This window comes from Manduca sexta, chromosome 16 (genome assembly GCF_014839805.1).
Source record: "Manduca sexta isolate Smith_Timp_Sample1 chromosome 16, JHU_Msex_v1.0, whole genome shotgun sequence".
Classification (NCBI taxonomy): domain Eukaryota; kingdom Metazoa; phylum Arthropoda; class Insecta; order Lepidoptera; family Sphingidae; genus Manduca; species Manduca sexta.
This window is the reverse complement of record NC_051130.1, coordinates 1,319,474-1,337,260: the sequence shown is the minus strand read 5'-3', so window position 1 is coordinate 1,337,260 and position 17,787 is coordinate 1,319,474. Positions and strand designations below refer to the sequence as shown.

The 17,787-nt window shown below is 36.5% G+C and overlaps 1 protein-coding gene across 1 annotated transcript in view; it reads left to right on the top strand.

Annotated features, from left to right (window-relative positions):
- LOC115444107 (zwei Ig domain protein zig-8-like) overlaps nt 1-17,787 on the top strand; it is a 124,326-nt gene that overhangs the window by 93,704 nt on the left and 12,835 nt on the right. The window contains exons 4-6 of the mRNA XM_030169757.2: nt 4,396-4,512; nt 12,885-12,978; nt 15,587-15,714. Of these exons, the coding sequence (XP_030025617.2) occupies nt 4,396-4,512; nt 12,885-12,978; nt 15,587-15,714 (339 nt within the window). The remainder of the gene's footprint in view (nt 1-4,395; nt 4,513-12,884; nt 12,979-15,586; nt 15,715-17,787) is intronic.

Below are 17,787 nucleotides of genomic sequence, written 5' to 3'. Positions count from 1 at the left end.
TTGAAAAGAATATTGCGATATTTGAAGTTGACAGTGAATTATACATTAACCTATAAGAAAGATGATAAAGGAATACATGGTTTTTGCGACGCAGACTGGTGTAGCGACGAAATACAGCGAAGATCATGTACCGGCTATATTTTTATTCATCAAGGTGCCGCAATCACATGGAACTCACGTCGTCAACCGACGGTAGCGCTGTCTACGACCGAAGCTGAATATATGTCTCTTTCAAGCTGCACTCAAGAGGCAATGTGGCTTAAACAGATGCAAGAAGAATTTTGGCCACAATTAGTCAGTGAACCTATAACTATATTGTGTGATAATCAAAGTGCCATTAATCTTGCAGGTACAGTCAACTATCGTTCCAGGACCAAGCATATAGACATACGGCATCACTTTGTTCGTGATAAAGTGCGTTTGAAGAAGATTGTTATTAAGTATGTCCAAACGAGCGAGATGGTCGCTGATGCACTGACCAAAGGCACTCCGCAGCTGAAGCTTGATTATTGTTCTTCAAAAATGGGATTATGTCTAAGGGAGGATATTGGAATGTAGACATAAACCTTGTGGAACCAAACTTCATGCTATTGCCTGTCAAAAATTTCTTCTTCCTTTGTAACTGTCTTTTCATATTATAACTAACTAATAATTATTACAAATCGTATTTTATTTATTACAACACCTTTCAATAAGTAAAAGTTATGAAGTCTATTGTTAAAGTTTTGTCAGGGTATCGTTTTTCTATAAACTAATTATATATTATCGACGATTCGCAATTCTAACAAAATGTTTTTTTAACATCTATTGTCCTTTCTAGTTGGTGTCCGACGAATTAGTTTTTCGGATAATGTGTTATCATTTTAGGGTTTCTCTTTTATTGCTTTGAATGACGAGACGAGCTTTCCGTTCACCGTAAGCGATACGACCACCCATAAACTGTAGAAACACCATCCAACACCTTGAATCACAAAGTATTGTTTGGTATTCGATTGCGCTCGCCGTCCTGAGACATGAGCTGTTAAGTCTTAATGTGTCCATTAGTTACACTAGCTACAATGTCAAAAAACATCTCAAGGAACTACTTATCCGTCTTTAGAGCATGCGAGAAACTAATTTAACGAAATAGTTTTTAATATATAAAATACAATTTCTTATAAGCAACTCCACAGAAATATAAATAACACAAGCTTGCAGAATTTTTAACACATTCAGTAAGGTTTGTTTACGACACTGGTTGTTGGTGTTCTCTAAATTATTATGTACAAACAAGTTTGTTGCTAGTTGGCCGAAGTTCAACGAAATACTCTAGAGGGAGGCAGAAGTAATAAAATGAAATTCTTTATTACGTATATTTTAAAAAACTTAATATCGTAGCGAATAGAGGAAAAATAACGAGGTGCTACAGCACACGTTCTATGTATTATAATAACACACCGGCCAAGTGCAATTTTGACTCACAATTTTGGCGCACCGAAGGTTCCGTACAAACTACCTTTTTTGTTATTAACTTAGATACTTAAGGCTTTTTTTTTCTTTACATGTGCTGTAAGACGTTGTTAGATTTCATGATTCTAGGTATAAATTTAAACTTGACATGTTTACGCGATCTTGTATTTTTTATATCTTCTAAATGAGACGAGCTTGCCGTTCGCCTGACGGTAAGCGATACGACCTCCCATAAACAGTACAAAACATAACAACATCCAAAACTTTGAATGACAAAGTGTTGTTTGGTATACCACTACAAGACATCAGATGTTAAGTTTTATTACTCATAATTACACTGTACAATGTTCTTCAAACCGGAACACAACAGTGACTACACACAACTGCTTGGCGGTAGAAATATACATTGTGCTGTTACCTACTCCAGCGGACTCTTACATAATTGAGACCTACCACCAGTGTTCTAGTTGTTCTCGTGAAACAAACGGATGACAAAATTATTACTATTGACTATAAGGGTTTCTTTGAGGACAGTACCCTAAAAAAAAAAGTTGTGTTCATATCAAAAAACTCACAGTTACTGTCATGGGCAATTCACTTTACAGTTAGATTGTAACCTGTCTAGACAAACAGTTGAATTCTGGCAAATTTGTAAGTAATATCTAGCAAAGCTTCGGTCGAGTGAGCGTTATTTAGTGTTTTCCCGGAAAATTATTATGTTTTGATGTTTCTGTTTAGATTACTGAAGTTGCAGTTGTTCGTTTCATGGGTAGTGTTTGTACGCGTGTAGTAATATGAAAAAAGTACTCATTTTTAATATATTATTTGTTTTTATATTCTCAAGTTATTTAATGTTTACGAGGCGTCTAATTTGTCGAATGACTGTTAAATTTACTTATTTATATTATACAAAATGACGTTTTATACCAAATAATTAATAGAACTAATCTTAATAAAATATGATTTATTTAACATTATGATTTTTATTATTATTGTAAGCAGTAACTATAGGAATTTATATAATTACAAAAAAATACTTTATGCCTGTTTTAATAAAGTTTATTTCGTACGCAGAAACAAAAAAGAAGAGTGAAATTATTAAGCCGTATATCAACGCCTTGAAAATTTCGGCAAAAAGCCAAGAGAAATTAAGATAAATTTTTCGTCAGAGCAAGCAAAGCTTCTTATCGTCTAATCTGAACATAGGTCGTATTTTCACGCACATTTACATTTGACGACAAAGCTTTAAAAAGTACCTCAAGGGGCTTAGTTAAATTCTTTCTTTTTATACAAGAAAAAATTAAGTTAAATAAGGCACGCTCCTTGCTGTTTGGCATCTTTTGCTGTTTTTTAAGGTTGAGGTTTTTGGTTTCAGTCTGATGTTTGTTTTGGATTAAAATCTTCCTCAATTTTTATAATTGATTGGGCTATTTGAACCTATATCAAAGAAACTTTTTAACGCATACTATAAATAAAATATTGGTAGGTTCGGAAACTCATATCATTGCCGCACCATCAGGCTATCAGCATAGATGTTCCGTTTTTCACACGACTTGGGGTCAAGCTGGTCAAGCTCCTTCAAGCGGAGCGTGAAGAAGGAATTATGTAGGCCGGCATTATTGTGCCGACGGTCCAGAGATGCTTGTATCTTTGCCGGCCGGTACTTTCTTTGGGCTTCAGTACATTAAACATCAGGTGCAGTGAAGCCACTTTGCTTTGCTGTTAAGTAACTTCTTATGAATTATTACGTATATAATTCATAAGAAGTTACTTAACAGCTGTTTTGAAAATTCGAAACTTAACTTCGGGTTTCGAGTATAAAGACATAAATCTGTTAAATAATTAATGATTTTTTATAGCGAAGACATGATCAGAATATTATTGTAGATGATAAAGATTTTGATGAAATATTAAAGCTCAAGTGTTGTATAAATAATCATTATAAATGTTTATTTAAAGTAAATATATAGGTGTCAAGTATTTGAGATTCTGAAAATGAATAACCTCCTAGCTAAATTTCGGGCACGGCGGCCAATCTCAACGGAGACCAGCCAGGTACGCAGGAGATATTATAGTGCACAAGTGTGTGCGCAATACACAGGTGCACTCTCTGTTCCTTCACTCTCATAGTTCAGTTAGACGGCAAGCCGACCTTACTGGAGAGAGATCAGGCGCAGGACCAACGGCTTTAAATGCTTTCCGAGGCACAGGGGTACCACAACGCCAACTTCCTGACTCCGAGCTGCGATTAAGTAATTTTTAAGATGCAAAAACCCAGTCACTATTATTTTTGGCACGACCCAGGATTCGAACCCACGACCTCAGTGCGATAGTCGTACTTATACCATGTACAATTACAACTAAGCCACCGAGGCCGTCTAATTTTATAGATAACTATGAACAGTCGGTATTAACCATTATTCTGTTCCCAACAAAAGGGTGTAGCAATTGAAATTAGTTTGCTGGTGGTAGACGTTTTATATCCGCCCGAACAGCGGCCACTGTACACAAGGTGTTAAAACCCGCCATAGTGGCCCAAGTAATTGTGTCTCGTGCCGAGATCAGCCCTTGTACTTATATTAGGTTCCAACAGGCCGGCATAATTTTTTTTTTAGTGTTCCCCTGCTGTCAACACCGAAGGAGCCCCGCGAATGGGATACTGGACTCCCCCGGCTTAACGACTGCAGGGTCACAGGGGATGGGGAAGTAGGTTGGGATTGGGGGGAATAAGGAAGGGGAAGGGGGGAAGGCCGGCATAATTGTGTCAACTGTCAACGTACCATCAGATGTAGTCCCTTTGTCATGTACGTATAAAACCTAATCCAAATGATTCAGGTTAGTCTAGGTGACGAGAGCAAGGCAATGCCACGCAGTGCTTTATTTAAAGGCTGTCCTATCACTTACCAATAGGTATTGGTTTCATTAGCTTGTATATATTATGTCCAGGTATCTTGGATCCGACACCGCGACATCCACCTGCTGACGTCAGGCAGGATGACGTACACGTCAGACCAGAGGTTCATCAGCGTCCACAATCCACACACCGAGGACTGGATATTGAAAGTGAGTCAAATTGTTATTATTAAAATTAAACTTTTGTCGCGGTTTTTAAATTTTATTTTCTCCCGACGTTTAAGACTTCAAGACACTGTGAGCGCATTCTGCGTAGATCGGAACAACAGCTAAAATTTAAAAAGTTGTATAATTGTAAAATGTAGGTAGATATCGTAACATTGATATTTCTAATGACCAACACCTCAGCCCTCCCCGTGACCGCGAAAGCAGTCTTTGAAACGTCGGAATCAAGTTTAAACATAATATAATAATAATATCAGCCCTGTATTATATACTTGCCCACTGCTGAGCACGGGCCTCCTCTACTACTGAGAGGGATTAGGCCTTAGTCCACCACGCTGGCCTAGTGCGGATTGGTACACTTCACACACCTTCGAAATTCCTGTAGAGAACTTCTCAGATGTGCAGGTTTCCTCACGATGTTATCCTTCACCGGTAAAGCGAACGATAATTCACAAAGAATACACACATAATTTTTTAGCAAAAACAGAGGTGTGTGCCCTTGGGATTTGAACCTGCGGACATTCGTCTAGGCAGTCCGTTCCACACCCAACTAGGCTATCGCTGCCTAAACATAAATAGGCATAAAATCCAATAACTAGTTTCATTTCGATGGGAATATTGTGATCCTGGAAGGTTATATATTTATATTTACCATCTTAGTTTTTGTTTCAATTTGTCACCAAAGGTTATACGAGCAAGTCATGTGGAGAGGAGATATACGGACCATAAAAACAATTTGTTAGCCATGAACATATTTTCTTTAATTTAATTAAGCTTAATTAAAAGTTATATACCTTACTTACTTATAAATAGAGAACTTTGTGTATTTCAATGTTGCTAGAAGTAAATACACACTGAATAATGTCAACTTTATTTAAAACTAGCTGTGCTCCCGGATTCGCCTGCGTTGAAATCAGTATGTCAAAATGTTTTCCCGCGTAAATCCCGACCCACGAGATTTTTTTATAACCAAGCGACCACTTCAAAAGTAATCGTTGTATTTCAGTCAATTTGCATAAAACCGGAATCTTCTATTAACCTAAATCTTCTGCAAAAATTGCACTATCTTTTAGTAAAGACTACAAAAATCCGTTCATTACATTTCAAGAAAATGTATGACACAGACAGACAGCTTTCGAGAACATTGTTTTATATGTATATACGTTCAGGAATCAAAGCAGCGAGCAAAGGGTAGTTTATCAAATAGTATTAAACTAATGACGCCATACCCCTTGACTACGGCTCCAAGCAGACGCTATCTGCCGAGTGATGAAAGGAAGAGCCTAATCACCTACCACATAAGCTCAATGCTCTTGGCACGCGTCTACAGTGATTCGAGCAGTATGCTAATTATTGCTTTGAAGTTATGTCTGTGATTTCATGGTTCCGTAGGCTTTCATCGAGAATGGATTTTTGTTGAATAAGAAATTTGAAGTCATACTTTTTATATTTTATTAAATAGGCAAGATGACATTATTGTTATAGAAAATTTATATTATGAGTTAAGTTTTCTACTAGTATATTAAGCAGCGACAGTCTAGTTGGTTGTGAAACGGACTGCCGAAATGAATGTTCATAGGTCTAAAATACACACCTCTCACATTTCTAAAATTATGTGTGTATTCTTTGTGAATTATCGCTTACTATAACGGTGAAGAATAACGACGTGGAGAAATCTGCACACTTGCGAAAATCTCTATAAGAATTTTGTAGGATGCCTGAAGTCTTCCAATCCGCACTAGGTCAGCGAGGTGGACTAAGGCCTAATCTCTATCAACAGTAGAGAAGCCGTGCCCAGCACTGGGACAGTATGTAATACTGAGATGATATTATTGTTATTATGCATTAAGTCCTTCCTGAGTTTCTTTAGTTTCTTTAAACTTTAAAGTCTGTTGCTTTTAAAATATTAAACACAGAAATTACCTCCAAGATGTATTTTTCTTGGTGTCTCACTAAAAAATTAAAAGTACAAAAGCTACAATGTTGCAGCTGATCTGTGCAAAACATATTTCTTTTATGTTTTTCTGTACAAAAACAGTATAAAAGTTCCAAACTGAGGAGTGTTCATAATTTTTAAGTTAATTCAACCTACATTAAATACAGGGCTAATATTAAGTTATTAAAAATTAAGCTAATATTAAGTTGTTAAATTATTTAAGTTAATGCAATTAATGCGGAACCAGCCATATAAACTCGACTCGCGCTTGACTGTTTCTTAGTATATTGTTATTCATGTCATGCTAAACAAGGGCAGAAATATATAATGAATGTAAGAAATTCTGTAGTTATAAGAAACTCTATTTAAAGGGATTAAAGGCTAAAATCCATCTGTAAATAAAACGGCGTTCTTTATTTAGGTAATGTATTGGTACACTGCATCAGTGACGTAATTTTATTGCGACGCGGTACTGTAACTGTCGCTTTCTGAGATACCGGGTTCAAATCTCGGGTCGGGTAATGTGATATTGTTTTTTTATGTTCACTATCAGCCCGGAGTCTGGAATTAGTGCTTGATACCGATAGCCTAGCCTTTATCACATCATGGTGTGTAACACATTTGCTAAAAAATTTGGGTTCTTGTTGCACCTTTGCTTACCTATTGGAGGATAGAGGCGTGATGTTTCTTTGTGTATTCGTAGTCTCACTTTGTTGGTAGTTGGATATATTTCATATCTGCCCGGATAGCGACCACCGTACACAACGTGTTAAAACCCGCCATAGTAGCCCACGTAAGTGTTTCGCGTTCCGAGATCAGCCTATATATCCGGTTGCAACAGGCCGGCATAATTGTGTCAACCGTTGAGGAGTAATCATTTGTCGTCAGTCGACATTCTATTGGACCCCACTCCACTTACTATCATATACAGTAGGGTCACTTTACCGTTCTCGTTTACAAAAAAAGAGCGTAAATGCGACGGGAAAAAGTCTGGACGTTTCAGACAGCGACGCCGACAAAAACTGAATAAATGCTCTTTTTTCATTCAAAATGGCAGCAACGCACGGGCAATATTTTTTTCAGACCGAAATTGACAGCTGCGTCGAATAAATTATTATTACTCGGAACTACGATTAACTAACAGTTGATTGTAATAGTTGAAACTTAATTCTCCTTATTACATCATGAGAAAAAATGCACATAGGAAATGGGTGCACAAGTTACGCCTCTGCTTACCCCTTTCGGCCAAAAGTGAGTTAGAGTATGCAATTAAATTTGAACACTGTCATTCCCTTATTAGTTTAGACATTTTTAATTATACTCGCGCTTCTTTCCTCGAGATTAGTACCTAAATAAATTAGAAATTAATTTAAAAACTTGTAGTACCGCATATAAGTGACCCCACTCCGCACTTAAGTTGAGATGCCGGTAGTTTTTTTTTTTTTTTTTTTGTTTACCTCACGCCGACAGTCTACTATTTTTCTTCAGTCGCATTTTAGTGCTCGACCACTCAACACGTTCATCGCTTAAAAATGCCAAAGCGCAGTCTAGAGGAAGATCTGGCTAGCTTATCTAGAACAGTCATATCGTCACCAGGCGCCAGCGCCGCGACCATCTCAGAGGAGACGCCCATAGATAGGGTAAGGTATGCAGAACGTTTATCAAATTTTTCAAAGCAGTGGTCTCTTATCACAATCGATCAGACTGTTTTGTCGGGGATAAAAGGGTACAAAATTGAATTTAGTACCCCAGTCGTCCAGACTGTACTACCTCCGTCACATACATATTCTGATTCTGAAAAATTAAATTTTTATGAATCTATTAACCATCTCCTAGATATTGGTGCCATTTCACAATGCCAACCATGTGAAGGACAATTCATATCTAGTATATTCTTAGTCCCCAAACCGAATGGAAAGATGAGATTTATATTAAATTTAAAAAATTTGAATAAATTCATCGTAACACAACATTTCAAACTAGAAGATTTACGCACAGCTTTAAAATTAATTACTCCAAATTGTTTCATGTCAACTCTAGACTTAAAGGACGCATATTTTTTAATCAGTATTGATGTAGATTCAAAGAAATATTTACGATTTAGGTTTGATGGGAAGTTGTACGAATTCAACGTATTGCCGTTTGGTTTAAATACGGCACCTCTGATTTTACAAAAATAATGAAACCAGTTGCTAAATTATTAAGGTCGGCTGGTTTTTTATCTACTCTTTATTTAGACGATTGGTTACTTTTGGGCAAGACAGTTACAGATTGTCTAAACAATGTAATTATAACCAAGAAACTTCTTACTTCGTTAGGTTTCATAGTAAATATTGAAAAAAGCGTCCTTAAGCCTTCCACTCTATGTAAATTCTTGGGTGTAGTGATAAATTCGGATACGTTCGAGGTATCACTACCTAATGAGAAAAGATTAAGAATTAAGACAGAATTACGAAAGTTTTTGCAACTTAAACGCTGTAAAATAAGAGTATTCGCACAACTAGTAGGTTTATTAGTCTCGGCATGCCCAGCCGTTGAATATGGTTGGGTATATACAAAACGTTTAGAACGTTGTAAGTATCTCAGTTTAAAAGATCATAACGATTACGATCAATACTTGAACATCCCAGCAATTCTACATGATGATATCCATTGGTGGCTTAACAATATAGACCATGCAATACACCCTATTAGGGATGATAACTATAACATCGTAATATTTTCTGACGCCTCAACTACGGGGTGGGGCGCAGTATGCAATGGAGAAACGGCAAGCGGTCAATGGTCTAACAATGAAAAAACTCAGCATATAAATTATCTTGAATTATTAGCCGCTTTTATAGGACTCAAGATTTTTGCTAAAAATCTATTTAGCTGCCAAGTTCTTATGCGTATTGATAACTCAACTGCTATATCATACATTAACCGCATGGGTGGGATTCAGTTCCCTCATCTCACCCAAATTTCTCGAGAAATTTGGCAGTGGTGTGAGACTCGAAGGCTTTATATTTTTGCTTCCTACATAATGTCACGTGATAATATTGTTGCGGATGCTCAGTCACGAAAGATACATCCGGATATAGAGTGGGAACTATCGGATCATGCCTATAACGCTATAACATTCCATTTTGGAAGACCTCAAATAGACTTGTTTGCCAGTCGAATAAACAAAAAGTGTACGAGATATATTTCTTGGCAAAAGACCCAGACGCATGCGCTATAAACGCTTTCACTGTTTGCTGGTCTTCAATGTATTTTTTACGCCTTCCCCCCATTCTCTATGATTCTTAAAACACTTAGGAAAATTGTTTCAGATAAAGCGAGAGGTATCATGATTGTCCCCCCTCTGGCCAACGCAACCATGGTATCCCCTCTTCACGTCTTTACTCATTTCGAAAACTTTGACTTTCTCACCAATTGATAATCCTATAATTTCTCATTGTAGCTCACGGCGGATCCAGTCGTCACTTACCCTGGTGGCTGGAGTATTGTCAGGGAATCACTGTCCAGACGCAGTATACCACCTTCCTCACTAGATATTATGATGGCGTCCCTATCAAAGAATTCATTAAAACAATACAACGTATGTATAAAAAAGTGGTGGACATTCTGCCAAGCAAACTCGATAGACATTTATAAAGCTTCGGTTCCAACCGTTCTTTATTTTTTAACTCAACAATTCTATGAGAACGCCTAGTATGGGACTTTAAATTCGTGTAGGGCAGCATTATCATTAGTACTCGGACAAAATATCACTAATCATGATAGAATTCAAAGATTTTTTAAAGGCGTGTCTCGTCTTCGTCCTCCCCTACCTAAATATAACGCCACCTGGGATACGAATCTTGTACTAGATCTGTTAAGTTCTTGGTACCCTAATGAAAATCTGACATTAGAACGTCTAGCAAGAAAAACCGTAACACTCCTTGCCTTGACGACTGCTCACAGAATACAAACACTTTCAAAAATCTTGATTAAAAATGTAGAATTTTTGGATGAACACATTTTGATAAAAATCCCCGATGAAATTAAAACTTCACGGCTAGGTGCCAGGCAACCAATACTTTTATTACCATTTTTTATTTCAAATCAATCTATATGCCCTGCTAAGACCTTAATTGCATACATAAATAAAACTAAGCCCATTCGTAAAACTGATACCCTCTGGCTAGGTTTAAAGAAACCTCATAACCCAGTCTCCACACAGAGTCTTAGTCGCTGGATTAAACGTACTTTAAGCAAGAGTGGGATCGACGTTGCAGTATTCAGTGCCCACAGCACGCGACATGCTGCAGCGTCGCGCGCGCTATCGCTCGGGGTTTCCATAGACTCAATCCGCAACACCGCTGGTTGGAGCGGCAACTCAAACACATTTGCAAGGTTTTACAATAGGCCCATTCTCCACATTAATAATGATTCTTTGGCTAGAGCAATTCTAAACCGTAATAATTGAGAAACATCATCACATTTGTTATGTTACGAAGTTGTAATGTTACTTATTATTGTCATAATGATAAATAAATGTTATTGTTTGATTATGCATTATAGTTTTTTGTTTTCACATAAACAAAATAATATCTAAATCATTGACATTTTGCTCATGATTACAACTCTCAACATCTACAAGGTTTTAAATTAATTTCTAATTTATTTAGGTACTAATCTCGAGGAAAGAAGCGCGAGTATAATTAATGATTAAACGAACTTACCTGTAAGTGAAGTTCTATCATAATTATACGAAGCGCTTCTTCCGAAGAGATTAGTACGATACTCCCTCCCAACCCATATCATACTGATTAACCCTTATATAACAATTAGAAAAATGTCAATGATCAGGATTGAACATCTCTAAACTAACTGAAGAAAAATAGTAGACTGTCGGCGTGAGGAAAACAAAAAAAACTACCGGCATCTCAACTTAAGTGCGGAGTAGGGTCACTTATATGCGGTACTACAAGTTTTTAAATTAATTTCTAATTTATTTAGGTACTAATCTCTTCGGAAGAAGCGCTTCGTATAATTATGATAGAACTTCACTTACAGGTAAGTTCGTTTAATCATTAATTAGCTATTATTTTAAATATAAAAAGATAACCAACTCCAAGCTCTATTGCTTTTCGGCAATATCATGGGATGCCCGTTGCCCGAACCCACTATGTATTACACAATATGTATGTACACTGAAAACTAGTGCCGTGTTGTGGCTCACGATGTAACACAGCATTATGCTGAGCTGGCCACATAATTGTCACATCGAAGGCGTGTAACGTTACACTAATTGTTAAATGATTAAACATGTTTATGTTTAATCTTACACACTTCTATTATGTATTGCATGAACCAGATGTTTGTGTGCATCCCAGTTATATACTGCGAATAAAATTTTTCTTTCTTTCTATTGCTGGATGTTTATGTCGTAAAAAACAGCGTCTGCGCGCCGCCTAAACATACAATTCATTCCGTGGACATTATTCATAGCGATTATTAGACCTTCCTAAAGCGGCTAGCCTCCATCAACTGACCTAGATAGTAACTAGGGCGGTTAGCATTACTGGCTACCTGCGGCCGAAAATTTAATAATGTAAGCTTTATAAGCTTGGATGGACTTATGATTTCAGTTATTGTTTCCGGCGGAATGGATAGAAAAATATATTGATAGAAGATGGGTTTGGATTCCAATATTGACAGTGAATCCAATCCAATAGTCTATAAGAATTAGAATGAAAATTTTGGACTTACATTCGTATACAGAACTCTAAAATACTTTGATAGATGATGGATTTGGATTTCAATATTGACAGTGAATCCAATCCCATGGTCCATACGAATTAGAATGAAGATTTTTGACACACTTTAGTATACAGAACTGTAAAATACTTTGATAGAAGATGGGTTTGGATTTCAATATTGACATTGAATCCCATACCATGGTCCATACGAATTAGAATGAAGATTTTTGACATACATTAGTATACAGAACTCTAAAATACTTTGGTAGAAGATGGGTTTGGATTTCAATATTGACAGTGAATCCAATCCCATGGTCCATACGAATTAGAATGAAGATTTTTAACATACATACAAGTGAGTTATTTTTTCAATTTATTTCAGTAAGTCTCATCGGTCAATACGGTCGATAATTGTTAAATATCTCTCAACCAAATGTAAAAGTCACGCTGGTAACTGCTCAAGTAATCAAAATAATCATTATCTACATCACCTGTTAACTTGTGGATATTATCTACATTACCTAACATGGAACTAGGAAATAATATTTGCACATTGAAAGCCCCAAGGCTCATAATGCCTTGTGTCTCAAACCGCAACACAACTATAAGAGCATAGTAATAATTTGCAAGTTCAACCCGCATAATATGAAGCCAAGAGAGCAAATTTCCTTAAAGGTCATTTTTCTTTGCAGATAAGGTTCCCCCAGCGGCGCGACTCCGGCGTGTACGAATGCCAAGTGGGCACCACACCGCCCATTGGACATCGGATGTACCTCTCTGTTGTCGGTAAATATCTCTTAAGCGATATTAAAGTGTGCTATATATTTTTTATGTATTTTGGGGTACGTAGTATTGATGAACATTTATGTAAGCGAATTTGGACCTTATGAATCAAGACTGGTGTTGGAAGATTTTATTTAGCAATTTTATTCAGTCAAATTATTGTTCAGGATTACTAAGTAATGTGATTAGCAGTCATGGTTTCTTATGAAGAAAAATTTGAATGACATGCAATTTTTTAAAGATATATATGAATCCATTGAATTGCGTATTCATGATTTTTCTATTAGTAGTGGGTGCTAATGAAATAACGTCTCCCAGAAGCTCAATCTTCATACAAAATATAATTGAAATCGGTTCAGGATTAGGCGTGAAAGCGTAACAAGCAGAGTTACTTTCGCATTTATAAGTATAGAAACGGAGTTTGTATTAAGAACACGCGTTATTTTAGCGGGATTTCCTTCATTAAATCATCCGGTACCCGAGATAACCGTCCTTGCTGAAAAATTGGACATAATTAACTTCCCACCAAGGGTTTTACGTATTTTATATAAAAAATGTAATTAACTTCTTTAAAATTAAGTTCTTGGTCGTTTATAAATATTAAAGTGGATGAAGTTAATTTAGTTATGTAAGGATATCTGATTTTCGTTGAAATATGGTTTGATATTTTCGCTCATGTTTTTATGAATTTGTAAGTATTTTCTTCGTATTATTAGAATACTCAGTAGCGTTGTTGGACACGTTGATTGTTAATTGTGTCGTGGCCCGTGAGGATCTGGGGTCGAAGCTCAAGTTAGGTAATATTTCGTCTGGGGTTTATCAATTTAATTAGGAATAGGTCTCCTAAAGGATTTTTACATCAGAATGCCCGATGATCTTAAATATGAGCAAATAATTCGATAAGTCATGACCACACATACAGCTGTTTTCAATAAGTAATCCAAATCTCAATCTTTAATACGATTCCAAAAATGAACCAACCAAAATAGGACTTTGTAAGCATGTCAAAAAATCTTTGTTCTGATTGGTCTGTTTTTGAGATATGAGAGACAGAACATACAAGAACATACACAATATGACAAGAATAACTAGAAAGAAACTTGTAACATGTAATCTGAGGCAGTTAAAAGTAAGAAAGGAAAGAAATAAGGTTTTTATTGTTGAGACAAAACATAACAGGTTTTAATATTTGAAAAGGATACTTGATGCCCTCATGACCTATAACTTCGCCACTCATATCAGTATTCTAAAGAGAAACTGATTTAACAGTTTGTATTTGGAAGAATCTTTGGATACACAAATACCATGACTTAGATTAACACAGGCTTTTCATTCTAAAAGACAGTCACTGTGAAGCCGCCAGCAAGCCCGAATAAAGGTTTATCTACATGTTTACAAGTTAAAACATTCACTTAAAACTTAACATTCCGGCCCAAATTACTTGTAACACCCATCTTGGATAAATACAAGTAATTCTCCTTGAAGATGTTTGCAGATAAAGTTTGCCATTAGCTTCGAAACTTGGGCCTCTTTAATATTGCTAACGTTTTAAAAGTTCCACGTTGAAACTGAACTAAATTTTGATATCGCGAAATTAGCAAGTTTTTAATGTGGTACGTAAATGATTTCACAAGTTGATGGACAGATAAACTGAGGAGAGTTAAAGTCTCTTGATTGCTTCTGGAATCTAGAAAAGATGGAACGTCTGGAAATCTTCTGGCGGTAGGATATCTGTATCCGACCGGATAGCGACCAACGTACACAAAATGCAAAACCAGCCATAATGGGCTACGTAAATATGTCGCGCTCCGGGATCCTGTGTTTATCTAGTTTCAAACAGGCCAGCATAAATGTGTCGACTGGCGACATGTAAACACCTCTCGTCAGTCAATATTCTATTTGAACCAATTCGACTTACCATCAAGTGCATTAGGATCACTTTGATGTGCAAGTAGAAAATACTATTTGGGGTAGCCAGTTCCGCGGACTTCCTGTAAAAATAGCGCCGAAATCGAGGTGGTAGATATCTCGTATATGACTTTTGTGAGTTCATAAAAAATATTGTTAGGAACTGAATCGATTTTGATTTAAAATAATAAGAACTATCATTGGCTACAGAAATACTTTCACTAATATTTAATCAATCAACCGATACGACTCTCAATAATTAATCGCCTCGATCTGTTAGCCACTAAGTGTTTTTATAGTAAACGATATCACAAATACCCTCACAACAATATTTTTATCCTAACAGCAGGTAACCCGATATAACCGTCAGATCCCGATATTGATTTTAAAGCGAATTAGTGTCACCTACATAAACTAGTTTTTTCTACCCTAATGTCAAATGTGTTACATTATAATGTTGTATATTATGTTGTTTACCCTTAAATTGCTCTTTGTCGTTGGTATCTTTTTTTTAGTTCACTTTCGAAAATTATTTTAATAAACTTATGTCAATATTTAACTCGATATTGGCAAAATCAGTGACGAAATGGTGGAGCCACTTAAAAAAAAAGAAGAATAGGAAAATAGTTTTAAAGATTATGGTCCTTATTGTAATGTCTGTTATAATCTGGGTCTTGTTGTTTCATGATACCTTCTCCCGCAGAACCTGTGACGACAATCTTGGGTGGCCCGGAGCTGTTCATTAACACCGGCAGCACTATCAACCTGACGTGCGTGGTGCAGCATTCGCCAGAACCACCACCCGCTATACGATGGACTCACAAAGAAGAGGTATGTTATATAGCAAAGTAATACAATACAACTCCCACATCGTCTGCCTTGCCCTTAGCCAACATTATATTTATTATTACTATTTTGTAACTAAATAACATGTACGTGTCACCTAATTTGAATAAGTTGTATAGACTTCTATTGGGATTCTGACTAGCCATTAGATCCACTGTAATGTAATTTAGATTATTATTGTCAGTAATCTGTTTAGTGCATCTTTATAAATAAATAAATACGACGATAGCCTAGTTGGGAGTGGAATCGACTGTCGAGACGAACGTAGGTTTGAGACCCAAGAGCACACCTCTGACTTCTAAAAAGTTGTGTGTATTCTTTGTGAATTATCGCTTGCTTTAACGGTGAAGGTAAACATGGTGAGGAAACCTGCATACCTGTCAAGTTCTCTGTAAGAATTTTGAGGGTATATGAAGTCTGCCAAACCGTACTTGGCCAGCGTGGTGGTATTTAATCCCCAATCTTTCTCCACAGTAGAGGAGGCCCATGCCTTAGTAGTGGGACAGAATATAATTCAGGGCTGGTATTTTTATTAAAGTTCCTTTGCAACGGACAATTAGTGTCCAGCGAGTGATGAGGCTAATGCGAGGCTCTTGGCAATAAATATTTGCGAGCCTTTTTTACCTTTAGCGGCGTAAAGGTAGACACCGCTGTAGAGAACAGATGGTTACGTTCCTAATGAAAAAATGCACTAAGATTTTTTGTTAATTCTTTTATTAATACGGATGCAATGTAATCAAAGTTTTGCTTTTTAATATGTAACTACCTTGTGAAGATTTTAAAATAGTGGGCTATCAAATGGTTTCGCTACCTTACATTAAAGTAAGGTGATGTACCCGTATGTGATGGTTATAAGATACAAAAAGGAATCTTTATTACTAAAAAGTAAACAAGCATTATTTATTCCAATTCCAATATAAGGAAATTTCCTGAAAACGCTGTAAAAATACATATATCTAAGAAAACATTCCGTCCAAGAAACGAAGTGAATATGTACCATTTCGTGTCATATTGGAATTCAACTTTTGTTTGTTTCTAGGGATGTCACCGTGTTGTTGTCGATATTAAAGGAGTTAAAAAGTTATTCTTTTCGTTTTAATTTTAAAGAACATACTTTTCTCTTAGTTAGACAACGAAAGGTTTCCTTATTATTTTATGTTAAACATTAAAGTTTTGCTTGTTCCCTAAAATCACATAATATGAAGTCATAGAAACGTTGCTGGTCTTAAGGAGTATATCATCTTTTCTTAAAGCTCGCTAAATCATAACTGGTTTCTCCATTCGACCTCGATAAATGGAGACGGCCACGTTCAGTTCTTACTGATCCAGAGGAAAGCTATTTGTCGTAAAGACGAGTTCTTGAAACTCATACATATCACAAGACCGCAGTTCCGTCCTCGCCGCCGAGACCTCTTCACTTTAAATATATTTACCTATACAAAAGAGGCAATAAATCTATTAAGAAAGCGAGGTTCCAAATTCAAAATTGAATAATAGGTTATCGATACTTTTCCACCCCTAAACAGTATACAGTAACTGGCAATCGTACAGTGTTTGAACCAAATTGAACAATCAGAGTGGCGGCAAATTTGGCGAGAGGTCCGCCCGGCCGGAAACTTTGCCTTATTTACAAGGGAGCGATTTGAGCCCATGCCATTTGACGCCAGTTATATTTGATATTAAGATTGCAACTTTGCCGGCATACCTGATTATAATAACTGATAGTGAACATATACAATGTGGAAAACTCGCCATCTGATAATGGAATCAAGAATTATAATGCAATCGAGGTGTTGATCATCCGCAGTCAGTTATAATATCTACCTCCATTTTATAATTTTACAACTTACATTTTTTTTGTTTTAACTACTGGTCCGATCAACGTAGAATGAGCTGTGTCTTGAAGTCGACTTCAAAAACCCTTGTTCTTAGGATACCACATCATATACTACGATTCTGGAAGCCAATGTCGGCTGTTAATATACCTATAGTTCTTTTTAGGCCTGGCATTTTTCGGATAAAGCGGCGATAGCCTAGTTGGTTGTGGAACGGACTACC